General features: G+C 41.0%; 2 protein-coding genes across 2 annotated transcripts in view; both read left to right on the forward strand.

The window, feature by feature from the left end:
- Positions 1-892: 892 nt before the first annotated feature.
- LOC131474207 (heme-binding protein 2-like) lies at positions 893-2,882 on the forward strand. The gene is made up of 4 exons (XM_058651966.1): positions 893-1,262; positions 1,339-1,459; positions 2,097-2,265; positions 2,659-2,882. Exons 1-4 carry the CDS (start codon positions 1,134-1,136, stop codon positions 2,822-2,824), a joined length of 585 nt encoding a protein of 194 aa, XP_058507949.1. The 5' UTR covers positions 893-1,133; the 3' UTR covers positions 2,825-2,882.
- Positions 2,883-9,001: 6,119 nt separating this feature from the next.
- The window catches only part of slc24a3 (solute carrier family 24 member 3), a 57,649-nt gene continuing 47,902 nt past the window's right edge, over positions 9,002-18,748 (forward strand). Inside the window, exon 1 of the mRNA XM_058651841.1 lies at positions 9,002-9,410. Coding sequence (XP_058507824.1) covers positions 9,212-9,410 — 199 coding nt within the window. The 5' untranslated portion in view covers positions 9,002-9,211. The remainder of the gene's footprint in view (positions 9,411-18,748) is intronic.

Raw genomic sequence — 18,748 nt, forward strand, 5'->3', positions numbered from 1 at the left:
ATTTTGGTTTTTACAGTAGCCCACTATGGACAAACAAATGATGCAGACTAAAGTCAACACACTTGGAAAGGAAGGGTGAGGTGATATATTTACCTTCACCAATAAATATTAATACATTTATCAGTATTTCAACTGAACAAGAAATGAACTTTGTGAGTTGAAACAAAGCAAATCTTCATAGGTCTTTACTATTGTTCTTAAGGCAGCAATTGAGCTTAAGTTTATTAGTTAAACCACCTTAAAATGTTTTGCTGTGTATATGTTGTGTCTCAGTGTTCTTCCACTTAATAACTTGCTGTTTCAGGGCTTTTATATATATGTTATAAGTACACAGGAAAACGAACCCTCATAGTAAAGAACTCTTTTTTGACATTAGCAATTGAAATATATCACAAATGTTTATTGCATTTTCAAAAATGTATTTTAATGAGCCTTAAATGTTGCAACACTGATGTCAAACCAGCAGTTTTTCAATTAAATTGATAAGCTCAACATGACAACACGTGCTCAGGTGAACTCCATGATTAGCCTGATGACTCAAACAGCAGGAATGTTGACTGAGCACTGACCTCAAACTGAAACTAAGTTTTTCTCACAGGCCACAAAAACACTTGTTACACACAATTGTAAATAGTGTAAATAGTGTTGTTGTGAGCTCATGTTACCACCTCTGTCCTCTAGTCAACACTTGTTTCCCAGACTGTTGGACTGACTGCACTTTTTATCTGTATCATGATCTTTTCAGCTGCCTGTGAGTTTCCTTAACTATTTTATCACAGCAGTGAAGACACAACACCTGTGTGTGACTGACAGTGAGGCGTGTGTGACAGAAGGATATCAGCAGAATAGAACGGGAACGTCTTCAAAGGGGTCGTGGGGTCAACAATGGGACACGTTTCGTGTCTCAAATACCGTCACGGTGGATATAAAGTCCTGTTTGACCCTCCACTGTGGAGACGGTTGTCACGTATTCTCCACTGTGCCACCACGACTGTTGTGTTTAGACACGCCTGTTTCACAGAAATGAAACGTGGTTCCGTGTGTGACCTGTGTGACCTGATCATCGAGTATATCAAGCTTTAAAGCAGCAGTGGTGCATCTGAAGAATCCTGTCACGGTGACAGTCCTGGACCATGGAGCAGCCACTCTTTGTGTTCTTCTTCTTCTTCCTCGTCCTGGTTTCATCCTGCTGGAGTTGGAACGTGCCAGAGTTTTGTTTGGGGAAACAATGTCCCGTGTTCAAGACGGTGAATTCACAACCGGTAAGTTTTAAAACAGTTCACACACGATGACTCTAGTACGTGCAGACAGACGGTTTAATGCTTCTGTGGCGTACAGCTGTTTGAGGAGCGTCAATATGAGGCCACTGACTGGATTTCCACCAGAGCAGAAGCTCGCTCCAGAGAAGCTTTTCTCCGTGCACGCTCCACGCTGGACTCGTACTGCACGGAACATGCAAGTATGTCTGTAAACATTATTTTAAAAATGTTCTGATGTGTTCATTTTTCATTTAAAGCTGTAAAGTGTCACTTTTGCTGTTTTTTTGTTGATTATATTATTATTTTTGCAAACGTGATAAAGTGGAAACTGCAGTGAGATTGCTGTCTGATGCCCAAACTACAGCAACAACAGCCTCTGTGCTTTACACTAGTGTGTGATGTCATCCACTCAACAGCCTCCGTGCTTTACACTAGTGTGTGATGTCATCCACTCAACAGCCTCTGTGCTTTACACTAGTGTGTGATGTCATCCACTCCCGCAGTCAATGTTATGTACAATATACACCAACGTTAAACCTGATGAAAGAAAGTATGAATGGGATTGTAAAGCTGAATATAACCTTATAATATAATCTTGAAAAGCTTTGGGACATTTTGAAATGTGGATGGTACTATCAGACCTGACGGAGGGAGCGTTTAAGCGTGTATACAGCAGCAGCCCTGGGCGGACGGGGACAAGAAGCATTTATCCCATTACACTCCTGAAAGAGGGTTATTTTAAGTATATTATTCACTTATAATGAATACTTGTGAGTATGTGTGTGTGTGAGAGGTTGGATCTACAGTAAATATGCTCCATTTACCATTTACTTTCAGATGTGAAAGTTGCCACAGACACATGGCCTGTACTGGCCATAGCCACAGGAGAGGAAGATAGTGGGGAGCAGTTTCTGTGCTGGTTTATTGACCCTGATCAAACCATACCTGAAAACACTCCTCCACAAATCCCAGTGCGACATGTACCTACATCTACAGTCTACGTCAGGTAAGCATTTCTTTGCATTTCTTGTTTTCTGCACCCAAAACCAACATATTTATTTAGTATTATTATTATTATTATTATCATCATAAAATTATGAGGAGAGTCTAAGTCAAATCAGGACCAACAAAAGTCCAAGTATCACAGCAGAAACACAACAGCGTGTCTCTCACACGTCACACAACAGTTATCAGATGTCAGATGTCAGATATCATTGTTTCGTTTCTTTGGAAACATTTTTGGCATAGACATAAATCTGTCCAACACATACAGATACAATACAACGTGATCAGAAGGATAACAAATATATTCACACTGGAAACAAATGTTATTGCATTAGTTTTTGCTGGACTATCCCTTTAAACCCTCTGTCATTGTTTTCCTCTTTTTATATTGCAGGACGTTCAATGGTCTGCCTTCCCTTGAGAACTTTGAGAAGAATGCAGCAGAACTTCGTAAGGCCTTGAGAAATGCTGGGAGAGCGTTTGACGAACAGACATATGGAGTTGCTGCCTATGGTTTCCTCACAAATCTAAAGCAAGAGATCTGGATCTGGGCTGTGTGACGGCTCCAGGTGTCACGCTCCGTATTCTGTCCAGACCTATCCACTCATTGAAGTTGTTCTCTGCTGATAGAAATGTAAATGTCTGACACAATATTCAAATGTATAATTAAATCACTCGAAAAAAAGAGACATGATTACATACATACATACAAATAAATCACTAGGATCGTATGTTGGTGAGCTAGACATTTTCAATCATGTGAAATAGAACCAACTTTTAGACCATAATATGATCCCATCTTTAATTCACATGCACATTTTTGTGTCTCTCTCCACTGACAACAGTCGGCTTCATTTCTATATGAAGTGATTTGACATATAGAATATAGACATATTGAAGGACATATAGATTGCAGTTAGGTTTTCACACTTTATCTAACTCTGTATTGTATCTCAGCAGATCATTCTTATTCACCTCTGTCTTCTATAATAAAGTCTATTATTCATAATATTAATATTATTGTATTACTGTTGGGGAATGTTGTGAAGAACAGTGACAAAGGCCCTTAAATATGTGACGAGTTCAATTGAAGGAATTTATTTTGGCTCAATCCAAACGGAAATGGGACGAAAAGTAAACGATCGTTTGTCATTTTGAAAAACTCTTTCCTGCTCAGCTCCAAAGAAAATTCACATCCACTCGAATTATTATTATTGTTGTTGTTTCAATATTCAAATGAATCATTCCTCAGTTCCTCAGCTCCCCTCTGATCACATACTCTAAGGTAAGATGAGCCTCTTCAGTAATGCAACACAAACAATGTAAAGTACAGACACTGAGAAAGTTATTTAAGCGTTACAGAACAGTAATGTCTTCAATAGCCAATTCCATTGACTTCATTACTGTCCACCACTACTTTATGCGTCTTTAAATGTGACATGTAGCCATGTGATGAGAGTGTGTGTGTATTACCTGCAGGACGTGACTCACCTAAAGGGTGCTGAGATAAAAAAAAGGACATTAAAAAAAAATTAACCTTCACTAAAAATAAAAACACTTCATTTATCACCTCGGAGAAAAATAACTTTAATAATACATTTCAAACTCTTCAAACTCTCATGATCAAAATTGAATCTGAAAAATATTTTCTGCTGACTATATGAAGTTTGATGGCGTCCAGAAAACTGGGCTTGATGAATCAGTCAGGCTTGGATGAAATGCAGAATTTCCCACGTAATGATCAATTTGTGGCGGTCCACCACAGACTCAACACACCACACAACACCACCATTGACACAAATAGATCACTTCTTTTTGCTTGTTTTTTTAAATTGGCCGCTGATAACTGTCTTTCCTGCATTAGACGTCTGACAGGGCTCTGCACTCTCTGGCATGGTCATGGTCATGGTCTTTTTTTCTTTTTTTACCTGGTTGTAATGAAAACATTGTTTTATCTGCGGACGAGATCATTGTTTTTATTAAAAACCAAACCGACATTGACATTTTAAACAGCATTACTAAAACATTTTATACTATTTCCAAAGCCAAAGAAAATGGGAAGCCCCCAATAATCTGGTGGCTTCTTTGTTGCTGCATCGCCTTAAAAGTGTGGACCCTCCCTCGAGTTTTTTAGCTCAAACTCGCTAATGAAATGGTAACATTTTTCTGGGATGGTTTTCAGGCTGTGCTGTTGTTACCCAGAGAGGAAGGGGGACAGGGTCTCAGTCAGGCTCCACTCTATGCAAAGGTTTTTAACAGGTGGAGAGGAGCGCGAGCTGCACACGTGTCAATAATCTAGGGCTGGATGCTGCTCTGTTTGTAACTGATTCTAAACTTTTAAAGTTACTTCCATTTTCTCAGTGTTTTTAAGTCCTGGGCATTTTTTAACCTGTAAAAGGAAAAACGTTTGATTCCCTGCACTGGCTGTTAAAAGAACCGCTGAACCATGGAGCGAGGCTGGACGTCTGCACTGATGACATCCCTAAACAATTCCAAAACTGTTTGTTTGGAGGGGCTCATCAAAGCGGCTGGACCACAGTTGACTGACACCCAGGCTTTGGCTGACTTGTTGAACTTCCATCCCATGAGAATGGCTCTGAGGCTCATTATAGTATAGTAGAGTACAGTAGAAAAACGGAGCTTCCAGAAAGCAGATAAAAGAACCTTCAGCTGTGTAAAGGCTGTCCATAAAAATGTTCTTTTTGGGGCTCCATCTGTCCACGGTGGAAAGGGTTTTCCAAAAACAATGATTTTACATGGTGCTTTAGCCTCCAATGCTTTTCAATGCTGTGATTAACCCGACTGTTGTGTACAAGTGTCCTTTTTGCTTTTTAAAAGTCTTAAAAAAAAGAGTGTTGCAGGCTCACTGTTTTTTAAATCTGTTGACTCGTGTTTTTAGCCTTGTCAATGAAACATTTTCTCTGTCTGTTGGTTTTAACAAGACAAACAAAGTCAAATGGCAGCTTTTACGTTTTCTTTTAGGTGAAGCAAAGTTCATTCAAACCATTTACAGGATCAGAACAAAGAGGGTCAGGAGGTCAACGACGTGTTTGCCTGCAACATCAGAATTCACCTTTTACAAAATGGAAGCAGATTTGGTCACTTTTAAGAATGACTGGTGCTTTAATGATGTCATCTGCACTTTTAAAAAGAATGAACTGGTTTTTGCACATTGTTCAAATGAATCTTTTTATGAACGTTGTCTCTCTCTCTCAGGTCTTTGCACACGACCCAGCACAACTTACATATAATGAGCAGTGAGTTGCACTAAGCTGAACAGAGGCACAAGAGCACCACCTACTGACTGGATAGTCGTCACTACAACAGAAGGTTGTATTCCTGTTGAAATGTGAAATGATATTTGTAAACTTCACTATAATTATTATGGTTCTAAAATACTTGTGTTTTCTTGTTTTCTGACAGACGGTCAAATAAACATGTTAAGCAGCACTGTGTATAAACTCATGTAGGAGAACCTTATGATCTACACTGCAGTCAGCCACTAGGGGGTGATCAAGATGTTTTTAGGTTAACCTTTGGAGCAATGTCATGTCATCAATCAGTCCATGAACAGTTATTGATTACACTTAGAACGACACAGAGATAAAGGTGAGCATTTCATATCTATAGATCACTCTATAGATCTAAAGGACATAGATCACTGCCTCATTACTCAGATTAGTAACAAGTGTATTTTAACTTGTGTCATTGTTATTTTGTCATTGTGACCATAAAACATGTTTGTAAAAGGTGAAGTGACATTATGATTTTTTACTTTTAAAATAAATTGGCACACCTTGCCCTTCACCTCATCTTTCCTCCGTATTTCCCCAATCCCCCTTTCTCATCTCCACCCCCATGTTCTTTCATCACGCCGTCCTCTTCCATTACCTCTCCATTTTCTCCTTGACATGACTTTGCAACAGATCTCTTCCAAATATAGAGACAGGAGTCTGTGGTGGACGGTTTTACTGGAATAGCCCAGAGAGTAGAGACATTAGTGGTGTGGAGAATCCCCTCAGGAGGAGCCTGCAGCACAGAGCTGCTGAGGACTGGAGAAGCTCATTCCACCTGCAGTGGACTCACACAGAGACTGGCACACAGCCATGTTTCCATGTTTGATTCATTATCAACACCTGCAACGTTATTATCACACACACACACACACACAGTATCCTGGGCAGGGAGTGAGGATATAAAGTGGGATGTGAGAGTTCAGATTAATTTTGTAACCATATAAACGCTCAGGGCTGCAAACCAGTTTGATCTGGCCCGAGACGTCCTCACAAGTTACCTCAAGCAATATTAGCAGCAGTGATGACAGAATCAGAAATAGGATGAGAAAAAGAAAAAATATGTTTTAAATATAATAGAAAAAGAGTGGATTAAAATTCTGTTCAGGGTCAAAGTGCAAACACAGACCACACCTCTCAGTCTCACATTAATAGCATTTAACTAGTGAAAAACGGCCAGACTTTTATTTTGAAATAGTCAAAGGAAATTCTTCTTTTTTCCTGGTTTGTTTGTTGAGTTTTCAGTGACACAGATGTTAGAGTTAGGACAAAACAGGATTTAAAAACCATTGTTTCTTTAGAGTTGTATATTACTGTAAGAAAAGCACCTTGTGCTGCAAATGCTTGCTGAGGCAGATCTGACTCCACTGGGAATAGTATTACTGTGACGTTCATAAAAAGTAAACTCAGCCCAAAATAAACGCAAATCAAACTTAAAAGGTAACAAAGGATTTATTTCTTAAAGAATAAAAAGTGTCTGGAGTCAGGAGACTGAAAGTAAAAAGCACTGATGAAGTCTGGTACCGCATGTGGACCAAGAGACACTGGTGAGGAGTGAATGAATAACCAGTGTATATGAACAGTAGCCATAATGTACATGTGGTGCCTTTATCCACCCATACAGTTGATTTACACCCTGACATGATGTAAAGCAAATATTTTACCCAGAATCATGGTGGGTAAAAATCCCTCCTAATCCAGCACATTGTCATTGCTCAGCAGGAGGATTATTCCCCAGTCTTTCATGAAGGAAGTGCATGTAAGAGGCTGTAGGTGTAATCTGGGCACTCATATAGCATCATATAGCCTCTGTCTGTCCTTCCTGTGATGACATCACCGCACACCTCGGTGGGAGTGAACAGAAAAGTGGAACAGCCATTTCTGGGTGTTTACATGATGTGCTGTGACAGCTTAGTTACACAGGACAATCACAACTGCTCCTGCCTTGGCAATAAAAGCATTCATGTAATAGGGATCAGAGTGTGCGACCTTTGACCCTGTAAGATCATTGTGAGCATAAATGTGTTCGAAAGGCTCAATCTCTTTGTTTTTAATTGTTATGAGACAGGGATTTTCTGCCTATACCTGCATTTCCCAAGAGCCTCCTTTTAAAAACACAACTTCAGCTTTATTGGAATATCAATTTGGATTTTAGAGCTAGCACCTCGTCATCAAATACAGCCATCATTGTAGTCCGAATATTGTTGTCACTGAAAAGTGGTCAAATGTTTTGCCTTCATTGGACAGGACAGTGAAGCATGATGGGGGGAAGAACCATGTGTGGACGAGAACCTGGATGAGGCTTATGAGAGCTATACCAACTGAGACATGAAAACAACTTCAAGCAACTTTCAACTTCATATCTTTGTAAGAAAATAGAAAATAAGGAAGCGTTGCTATTATCATGGCTAAAGGATATGCTAAATGAATGTGTGTCTTAGATTTGCACCAGTAATGACACACGGTCACCGCACTACCGTGGGCTCTATGGTGGTGAAGTGGCTTGCATTGTTGCCTCACCGCAAGTAGGAACGGAAGAGGAAAGATCTTTATTTTTATCATAAAACCAAAATTGCACAATAAAATGACGAGGTCAGGCGGAGCGACTGATCCACCTGCGACTACGTGTGTCCATGCGTGTGGAAACATCATTTTGCCATGAGAATACAGCGTGCAAGACTGTATTTGTGTTTGCACCAACACACTTTCCTTCCTTCACTGCACGTCAAAAGCTATGACACCATTATCAGTTCCTGCAAGAAACATCTTTAAAATGAAGGAATGAATGATGTTAGAGTAACAAACAGCTGAGATATTAAAGCAACTTTCAACTTTAGAAGCGAACCTGAAATTCTTTTTACATTTTGAAGACTTTCTGGATCTGTTAAGTGCTTTTTTAACCAATGCCATCTTATATAAACATGACAACATTCATCTGTTAAGATGTGGTTCATGTGGTAGATGGTCTTTTGTTGCTTACCATGAAAAAAAGCCCATTCTACCTATTGTTTTAGTTTAGTAGTCATGTCGGGGGATCTTGCATGTTCTCCCCCTGTGTGTGTGTGGGTTTTCTCCGGCTTCCTCCCACAGTCCAAAAACATGCAATATGGGGATTAGGTCCAATTGGACTCTCTAAATTGACCGTAGGTGTGAGAGTGAGGGTGAAGTATACTTTATGTTTATTTATTTTGCACAACAAATAAAGTGTAGAATATCTACTTCTTCTGTGACATGAGTATGAAAAATATGATGTTAAGTTCACTACAGAAGAGACAAAATAGGGTCCAATACCGTGCATCCTTAATGTAGTCTTGGACAACAGAGGACAGTTGAATTATATATATTATTATTCTATGTATTAGCTGTGACTTCAAAATATTACAGTCGTAGCTCTTATTTTGAAATTCGAGGCCGGAAGTCCCTTCTGTGGATCCTGTAGTGAACTTGACAACACCTCGGCGTCTCTTCCCCCATCGAGTGAAGTTGAGCGCGGCCACACAGCGCTGCTGTCTCCTCCAGTGTCACATTTGCTCCATCAGCAGCAGCAGCAGCATCATCATCATCATCAGCAGCATCATCATCATCATCATCAGCAGCAGCAGCAGCAGCAGCAGCGAGGCTTCACTCACAACCTCTGCCCACAACAGGAGCGCCATGGCCCGCGTTGTGGTTGACGGGATGCTGGAGGCGGCCGGCGACGAAGGAAGAGGAGGTAAAGGAGGATTGATGCTCAACCGATGGAGGAGCAAAGCGAGGCGGAAGAAGCGAAAGGAGTTGTTCGGTATCCAGATGTGCTTTGCGGGGGCAGCGCTGGGGCTGGTGGCGGGGCTGCAGTGTGTGGCACACATAGCAGGTAAGGGACACTTCCACTCTGTCACTGTGTGTTCATCTATCTATCTATCTATCTATCTGTCTATCTATCTATCTATCTATCTATCTATCTATCTATCTATCTACCTGTAACGTATGAACACTTGAATCTTGTATTTATTATGCAGTTTGTTATCAAACTCCTTAAATAATAAAAGTACAATACTTTTCTGTGATGGATTTGATTTCATGAAGGAGAATGTGCAGAAAGATTTTTAAAATAATACATTTAATAATCCTTCAATGTTAAACAGTAGGCTCAGTGGAGTAAGGTCACGTCTTCCTGTATGAATAAGTGTGCACACTCTCCAAGAAGGAAGCCATATGGATTAGCACAGTGTTGTCCACAGTATACAGTATGTGTATAGGTCTATGTAGGTTTAGGAGCTGATGTGTGTCTGATTGAACCTTTGTTGTGTTGCAGCTTTAGTGCATTTACAGTCACTGTAAAGAACAAAACAACAACAACAACAACAACAACAACAACAAGCTGTCTTGTAGCTCAACATCTGTAACTAATAATCCCCTGGAAATGTTGCTGGTGACTGTGCTGCTCTGTGCTGTTTGGATTAGTGGAGCGCTTGGAAGCATTTACAGTTGTTTACAGTTGTTTACAGTTGACCAGCTGCATATGGAGTGTTAATGTGCGTGCACTGTGCACATGACAAACACCCTACAGTCTCTTTCACACTCAAACTAGTGGGAATACCTGGGATTTTGAATCCATTTAGAAAAGGATATTAACAGCATTCCCTCTGTCAGAGGTCTGTGCTGCGGTGTTTGTTTCACCCGTGTGTGAAATGTAACGTCAGAAATGAGCCAGTAACAAAAGGACAACAACAACAACAACAACAACAACAACAACAACAGCACAATGAAGCTCAGTGTCACAGTCCGCACTATTTTGTATTTTTTACTCTGGTCCCTTGAGTGAGTCGTTGTAAGTCGCTGATAAAATAAGATGAAAGAAAATAAGGAAGCGTTGCTATTATCATGGCTAAAGGATATGCTAAATTAATGTGTGCACTACTGCGGGCTCTATGGTGGTGAAGTGGCTTACATTGTTGCCTCACCGCAAGAAGGAAAGGAAGAGGAAAGATCTATATTTATGTCATACAATCAAAATTACACAATAAAATGACGAGGTCAGGCGGAGCGACTGATCCACCTGCGACTACGTGTGTCCATGCGTGTTTGCCATGAGAATACAGCGTGCAAGACTGTATTTGTGTTTGCACCAACACACTTTCCTTCCTTCACTGCACGTCAAAAGCTATGACACCATTATCAGTTCCCGCAAGAAACATCTTTAAAATGAGGGAATGAACAATGTTAGAGTAACAAGCAGCACACTCGTACGTTAAACAAACCGGTTAGAATGGGATCAACAATACTCCGTACATATGTAACGCAGCTTCAGCAGCTGACGTTTCCTCTTAGGCTGATGCTCAGGCTGCTGAACTTCTCCAGCGGAACTCGCACGTTTACTGCAGCTGGGCACTACATCCACACTCATGCTTTTTTCTGCCATTGTTTTACGCTTCGACCTTGACCATCAAAAACAAAAACAACCAACCATGTACACCCTGCAGCACCCTCAGCACCCCTCTTCCCATGCCCCTGGATGTGTCTGACACTCATACATATTTTGCATGAGTACTCTGAACTATTGCTTTCACAATGTCGGACACTCTAGAATCTAGACAAATAAATCAGTCACAAACTTATGCATACATTTCCTCTGGTCATGACTAATAGCGCATTTCCACCGGCTCTACTCGCCTCGCCACGGCATGGTTTAAGTAGCGTTTCCACTAGCATTTTTAGTACCTGCTCAGGCGAGGTTCCAAAAGCGTGCTGAGTAGGTCACTAAGTCATCGCAGTTTCACTCAGCCGTGCAGTGATGACTCCGCCCACGTTAAGTAGGTACTTTTTTTGTAGTGGAGATGCAACCTCATCGTGTCGTGCCGTGCCGAGGCGAGTAGAGCCGGTGGAAATACGCCATTATATTGTGGGTTGGGTCACAATAGCTTGGCATCTATAAAAAAATTGGTCCCCTGAAAGAAAGTTTGGAAAACACTGCTCTAAATAGACCGTAGGTGTGAATGTGTGAATGGTAGTTTTCCCATAGACTGTCAATAAAACTGAGATCATGCCCCCTATTGGCCATCAAATTAGTTTTATTTTCTGGTTGACGGCAGGAAGAACCCCTAAGACTATGTCAATGTTGTTACACAAGGTCTGATGCTGATAAAAATCCCATTTAAATCAGTGACAGACGAGGTTTTCTGACTCTGTATGTAACATACTGTTTCATCGTTGGCAGCTCTGAGCTCAGCTAATGTTTTGGTGTCTTTTGCCAAGTAGGTCTTTGGAGTGGTGAGCTCAGCGGGGGGGTCTCTTCCTGCTGATCCCCTCAGACTTGTCTTTTCTTATCTGAGAAAAGCTGGCAGCTGTCCAACTGCACAGAGCAGATGAGACTGTGAAATTTGTAAAATGTGAAAGTGAGTGCCAGGATGTCTTCATTTTCTACTGTTTTATCCTCTACATGCCCCTCATGGTGACAGGGGGAGCTGGAGCCAACACACAACCATTCATTCTCACATTCACACCTATGGTCAATCTAGAGCACACATGGACAAATTACGGCCATCTGGCCCCCAGACCAGTTTTATCCGGCCTGAGATGTCTTCACAGGTTACGTCAAGTTCACTCTTGCTCAGCTCATTGTGCATTTGCACCTTCACATTAATAGCATTCAACATGTGTAACACACAGACTTTTATTTTGAAATGGTCACAGGAAAGGAACCGAATACATGAGCTAAAATATTTACATAATGTTGCATATAAATATTATTTTAAAGATTATTATTTTGTACAAACTTGTTTTATGTGTGCTCCTTTGGTTGCTTCATTTATGTCAGTGTGGCCTCACCCCTGATCTAGTGTGCCCAGTTAACCTAATCTGCATGTTTTTGGACTGTGGGAGGAAGCCAGAGTACATGGGTTATCAACATGAGTTACAGTTCGCCCTTCTTCTCATCAACATCCAACTGCATTCCCTTCTTCACTCTTAAGGTGTTTATTGCACATGATATGCTGCGGGATAGTTTTTGTTTTTGATCCTGACGCAAGTTCCTCTGATTGTAAGAAGTAGCACAAATAGAAGTAATAGTGCTGTAGAGCTCTACCTTGAACCTTGTGTCCATTACATAACCTGAGGCGAGTAACGTGTCTTTTCATTGACTAAAATGCTATTCCAGAGTAATGCAGAGATCACAGCATGTTGAGCTAAGAGGACCAGTTTCAAGATGCATTCAAGAAACCTCAGAAATGTCATCACTTCTGCACACATGCATGAATCATGAATTAAATGATTGCTGCTGTTGCCACCTTGTGATGATAGATGTACCACAAATCCAGTAGTCATAGGAGGGGAAATAACTATTTGATTAATTCAGTCATTGTCTTTACATCACGTGACTCAGTGGAGGCGTAAGCCCGTCTGCACTTGTGTCCCACCTACTCTTTTTCATTGGCTGTTGGCAGCATGGGTTGGTTATCAATATACTACCTGATTGTGCCCAGAATCGGCTGAAAAATTCAAACATGTTTGAGTGACTGTGATTGAGGTCAGGTCGGTTCTGTTACCCTCACATACTTGCTGATTTTAGTCTTTACCCCTCACACACTAACAGATTTCTGTGCCATGTCCACTGTCCCCAACGAGTGCTGACTGTTGCAGACTCTGCCCAACTGTGAATCATGGGTAAAATTGGGCAAGGGTTAGACAATGCATTGACTTCCACTCATTTGGACAGCCTAAAATAAAGGTAATTCCCAACCCTAACCATGACCAGTTCCTTATCTCCCCTCCATCCATTATTTCATACGTATTTCATGCATAACTTACCTTCTGAAAATACAAGGCACCAGCAGAAGCCAGGACAAAAGCAAAGCATATGAAGGAGGATTATCCATGAGCAAATGCATGTCACCGCTGCTATTATCTGTATGTTTTAATATTATTGAGCTTTGCAAGTGAAGCCAAAGTCTCTCCTTCATCCATCTGTGACAAACAAAAAGACTGAAGAGTGTGCACCAGACAGACAAATGGTCATGCTATAGTTTAGCCCCTAATGGCTGCTCAGTACATCTGCTATACAGCATTAGTCTCCAGATGATCTCATTACATAACTTTAAAGCTCTCATCGTCGGGTCCCCACTGCACACTAGCAGGGGGTGGGAGGCAGAGCAGAGGAGCACAAATGGAGCACTTTGTGCTGACGACGCCACAGGACTCACAGACGAGAGACTTAGACAGTAAGGAAAAATGACAAGAGTGGACGGACAAACTAAATAAGGATTACAAGAGGGAGAGGGCGACTATATATATATATACATGTATATATATACATGTATATGTATACATATATGTATATGTATATATATATATAGATATATATACATATATATATTCCAGATTACCTCGACACCATGTTGCTTTCTATCTAAACCATGGCAGAACTGTTTGATTTGTCCTCCTTTGCTCCTGGCCTTACTTCTCAGGGCTTGAAGTGGGCGGGTACTGTGGAGCTTACCATTGAGCTTACCTGGCTAACTGTTGAAGAGCAGATATCAGAAATGAGCTGTAAACACGTTGCTTGTTGCTTCTTTTCATTACTTTGCTGCTCAAATGCTGCGTGTACCTCCGAGTGATTCTTCTTCAGGTGCGTGGTTAAAGTGGAGTTGTTGAATGAAGACGTCTTGGTTCCTCCTCGCATACCCAACACGCTCGCGAGCATGTTAGCCACGGCTAGCTACACATTGTCGTTATGGTTGTTCCCATAGATATATATGAAGGCTAGATGTCTCGTCCGCGCTGCTGGCCAATGGAGTCAAACAACCAAATAACATTAAACAGAACAGAAAGGTGCAATGAATTCATACACACACACACACATACATATTTATGTTAAATCAATATATGGGCTACTAAAACTCAGGATACACAATGGCATGAGATATATGTATACTTTTATTATAGGAATATTACTAATATAATCCAATACTTTGAATTATTACATGTTTAGTTTAAACAAGTAATAATTATTAAATAAATTATTTTATTATATTAGTAATATTCCTATTATAAAAGGATACATATATCTCATGCCATTCTGTATCCTGAGTTTAAGTAGCCCATATATTGATTTAACATAAATACCCTGTGTGTGTCGACACTCCGCCGAAAGACACCTAGCCTTTATATATCTATGGTTGTTCCGGTTATGCCTCACAGCGCAGTTTGATGAGGTCATCAATCGCTCACCGGTAAACGTAACACAAGCATTTACTTTGGCGAAATCTAGGCATTACTTTATCTGGTTTTCATTATCGGCAGAAAAACTGATGCTGATACCAACAGATATTACATTATTAGGCTAATATCGGGTTTAGACAGATATACCGATATTATCAGACTTCCCTACTTTTACATGTTGTACACAACCATATTGTGTACTGTGCTCTATAGCATTTTAAATGTATCGATTCTGTGAGCCTGTGACCCTCCTGAAACAATCTGTCACACACACACACACGCACACACGCACGCACGCACGCACGCACGCACACACACACACGCACACACGCACACACACACGCACACACGCACACACACACACACACACACACACACACACACACACACACACACACACAGATATTCTTCACAGGACACTGCATTGACTTGAATCTTCATGAGGAACACTGGTCCTGACAAGGTCAGTGTTTATGACAGAGAAGGTCCTAAAGAGGTAACAAATACAAGTACTTCCACTAGTACACACACCTCTGCACACACAGGACTGTGTCTAATTCAGCTGCATCTGGGTCATCACATAAGAACAGAGAACAACAAGCCCCAATCTGAGGAAGACACAAACAGCTCTCTCGTTTCTATCCCTCCATTTTCCCCTGTGCTCTCATCTCTTCCCCTCTTCCCTCCATTTTGTTCACACTTGCTGTATTTTCCTGGAGCTGTAACCCTGTAGTGGAGTCTGTCCTTCACCTCGCTCCCTCTGTCCTGTGTCATCATCACACAAACTTCAAAAGCCTCTTCACAGAATGTGCTCATACACTCACACGCTCTTTCACCTTCCCATCTCTGCATCATGCTTTCAGAGTGACTCTGCTTCTGTTTCAATGTCTTATTTTCAAGTGCAGGAACTTTAAATACGACAAAGGGTCCAGAGACCTTTCTTTGTTATTGACCACATGCGGTAAACACTCGAACACACTTTGAGAACTAGTTACTGCATATAACAGCTTCAACATGGACAATTCATCTGTGGTTAATACGAACTAATAACAACTGCTGCTTTAATGGTTTTTAGTCTAACTGATTGTAATTTAAGTGACTAATCAACGGTACATTTGTCTGTGTTATCTGTGTGTGTTAATGTGTGGAACAGTTTGCAATGTAGGGATGACAGCGAGTGCAGGTTTTCATAGATGCTTTGTGTTACTGAGCATCCAATGGAGCCTGTCTCCTCTCTGGGTTACATTAGTGTCAGTCTTCTGAGCTGTTGTTATTCACTCATGTAAATATGCGTAACTATAGTTGTAAAAAGACAGATAAAGATTAAAAGATTTTTTTTTAAACTAACACTCTCCTTAGTCTTGGTATGATCAGGCACAGCAAACCTGTTCTATAGAGCTCCAGTCGCTGATGTCACACAACCACACACAGATTTTGAGACCAGATCCCCACAGATCCAGAGAGACGGTGGAAGTGAATCACTGCTTTATAACATAGAGATGCACCGAAAAAGACTTGTTACCGAAACAACACGACTGAAACAGGACTTTATGATGACGCATGCAAACACTGCAGCCAGCACGTGCATGTCTATTAGAGTCTGTCCAAGATCAGTTTAGAACACAAATAAAACAGTTCCAACAAGATCTGAGTATGTGGTGGAACAGCAACTACAGTATTACATGCTGGAAAGTCTCTTTGGCTGCATACAGTGCAGATTGTTAGTGAGAAAATGCAGTCGACTTCTTAATATTTCATATATAAGGAGGTGTGTTGTTGTTAAGAACATTGTTCACACCAGAGAACATTCTCTCGCCCCCTTTGAGCAGTTTACTAAACAGGTCAGCTCATGTGATGCATCTGTGGCAGACGTTATTCCCTTAATTACAGCACTAAAGTGTCAATGAAAAGTATGGATACGGAGAAGCTCGTCTGTCTGCACCAGATGAGGAGCATGCACCCTCGTTGTCTGATATGTTCCTCCTAAATATTTTCATATATTCTTAATTGATTTATTCTTTGAAGCATGAATATTAATCTATACAATTGCAATGCCTTGACTTTAGTGAGGTAAGTACACACAGTCCCAGACATAACAACAAAATTAGATTAAAAAAACAATGGTATCCGATAATGGAATCATTTCTTTTGGTTTCCGGATTTTCGGTTTTGGGCAACAATTTTCATTTCGGTACATTGTAGATAAAGTACTTATCAATATTTAATGTGTATAACAACAAACTAAATGTCACAGCTCGGACTGCAAACATACTCATGTGTTCATGTGAAGCAGTGTGTCTACATGCAGGTTCCACTTATCAAACCTTGTCTAGTGGAGTGTGCAGGCTCCTGAGAGTCTGTGGAGTGTTACTGTGGCTTGGATGAGATGTCGACTCTTTTTTTCCTGCTCTGCTTCACCAATGAGCTGCTAGTGTGAGTCACTCTCAGCTCCTGTTGTACCATTATATTAACACATGGGTGAGTGATCCACACTTTTATCACTGAATACCAGGTATTAGCCTCTGAAAACACACGTACAGCACTGAAAGAAGATCCTGCTCATTTACATTTCCTAGAAATCTCTGTATGTAATGTATGCCAGTGGTTCCATTCATACTAATGAGGATCCACGTCAGGGTTAGATATCTCATCCCAAACTAATTACTAACTAACCTCAAGCTTAGTTGACATTTGATAGCATCACAAGAGGTTTCATGGTTTTGTGTCATCGTCTGACTTTCTTCAGACGATGATAGTTTTGCGTGTTCTTTTGAAGAATCCTCTTTTGGACAAATTCCTATGTTCTCATTTCTCATGTCCTTGCGAGCTCGGTTCTGATCACATGGACCGAAACGCACCTCAGCAAAGTCATGGAAGCAGAAAATATGACTTGGTTTCAGGTTTTTGAGTGTGGTTGTATGAGGTAGTCACAGGATTCATAGAACCACAGTTACATGCTTAGCTTTTGTTCTATTTCATCCTTACTGAGCCCCAGAAGTGGTGCTTTAAGCACTGGATGATGTTGATGATGTTGAGGAACTTGACAGGAGGGTCACAGCCAGCGGATGTGGGGTGGCAATGTTGACACTGTAGAATCTACTAGAGCTGAAACAATTAATCCATGAATCGATTGTTATTATGAATCGATAATTCATTTTCTTTGCTATGATAACAACGAAATCCTTAAAAGTTAATCATTTTGGTTTGTGGACAAAACAAGATAATGGAGAACATCATCATTTCCAGGTTTGAGGAACACTGATATTTTATGGACCAAACAATTAATTGATTAGTTGAGAAAATAATCGACAGATGAATCGATTATGAAAATAATCGTTAGTTGCAGCTCTAGAATCTACAGAAGGTGCTTGGTGATGCCCAAACTCTGACCATCCTCTGGTGAGGGAACTCATTTAGTGTTGTTTAAGGTGCAGCGTGACGGAACCTTCGAGAGGAATGCAGCAATCGGCCACAGAGTCTCCCCGAATCCATCACACTTCCATCTCAGGCAAGAATCGCTAGTAAACTATAGCGAGGAGAAAGGTGCTTTACACTGAGAACCTTGGCTGAGACACCGGCGAGAAAAGAGCTTCCTCCAGTTGTCATGCTGTAACCTTGTGAAGGTAACCTTGTGAAGGTGCCCTGGCATTTAAAATAGTGTCCCTCTATGGTTCATGTACTGTTTGAGGAGATGGGGGTTTGGATGACAGATCTGCATACCTAACTGGGACAGAAGATCCTTCCTGTTGGGAAGGGGCCACGGGGACCTGCAGCAGAACCTGCACCGCAGTGGGAACCACATCCTCGCAGGGGGAACAGCGAGGATAAGTTCACCAGGCTTGTTTGGTTACGGCAACTCCAATACCCCTGGTCATCAAGATCAAAGGATCTGAATGCACCTCTGACATCTGTCAAGCAATCATATTTATGCGTTAACCCAGTGAGGAGTGGTATCCAGCAGGGGCGGCCAATGGAACAGGAGGATTCTGTTCCATT

Source organism: Solea solea, chromosome 15, assembly GCF_958295425.1.
Source record: "Solea solea chromosome 15, fSolSol10.1, whole genome shotgun sequence".
Classification (NCBI taxonomy): domain Eukaryota; kingdom Metazoa; phylum Chordata; class Actinopteri; order Pleuronectiformes; family Soleidae; genus Solea; species Solea solea.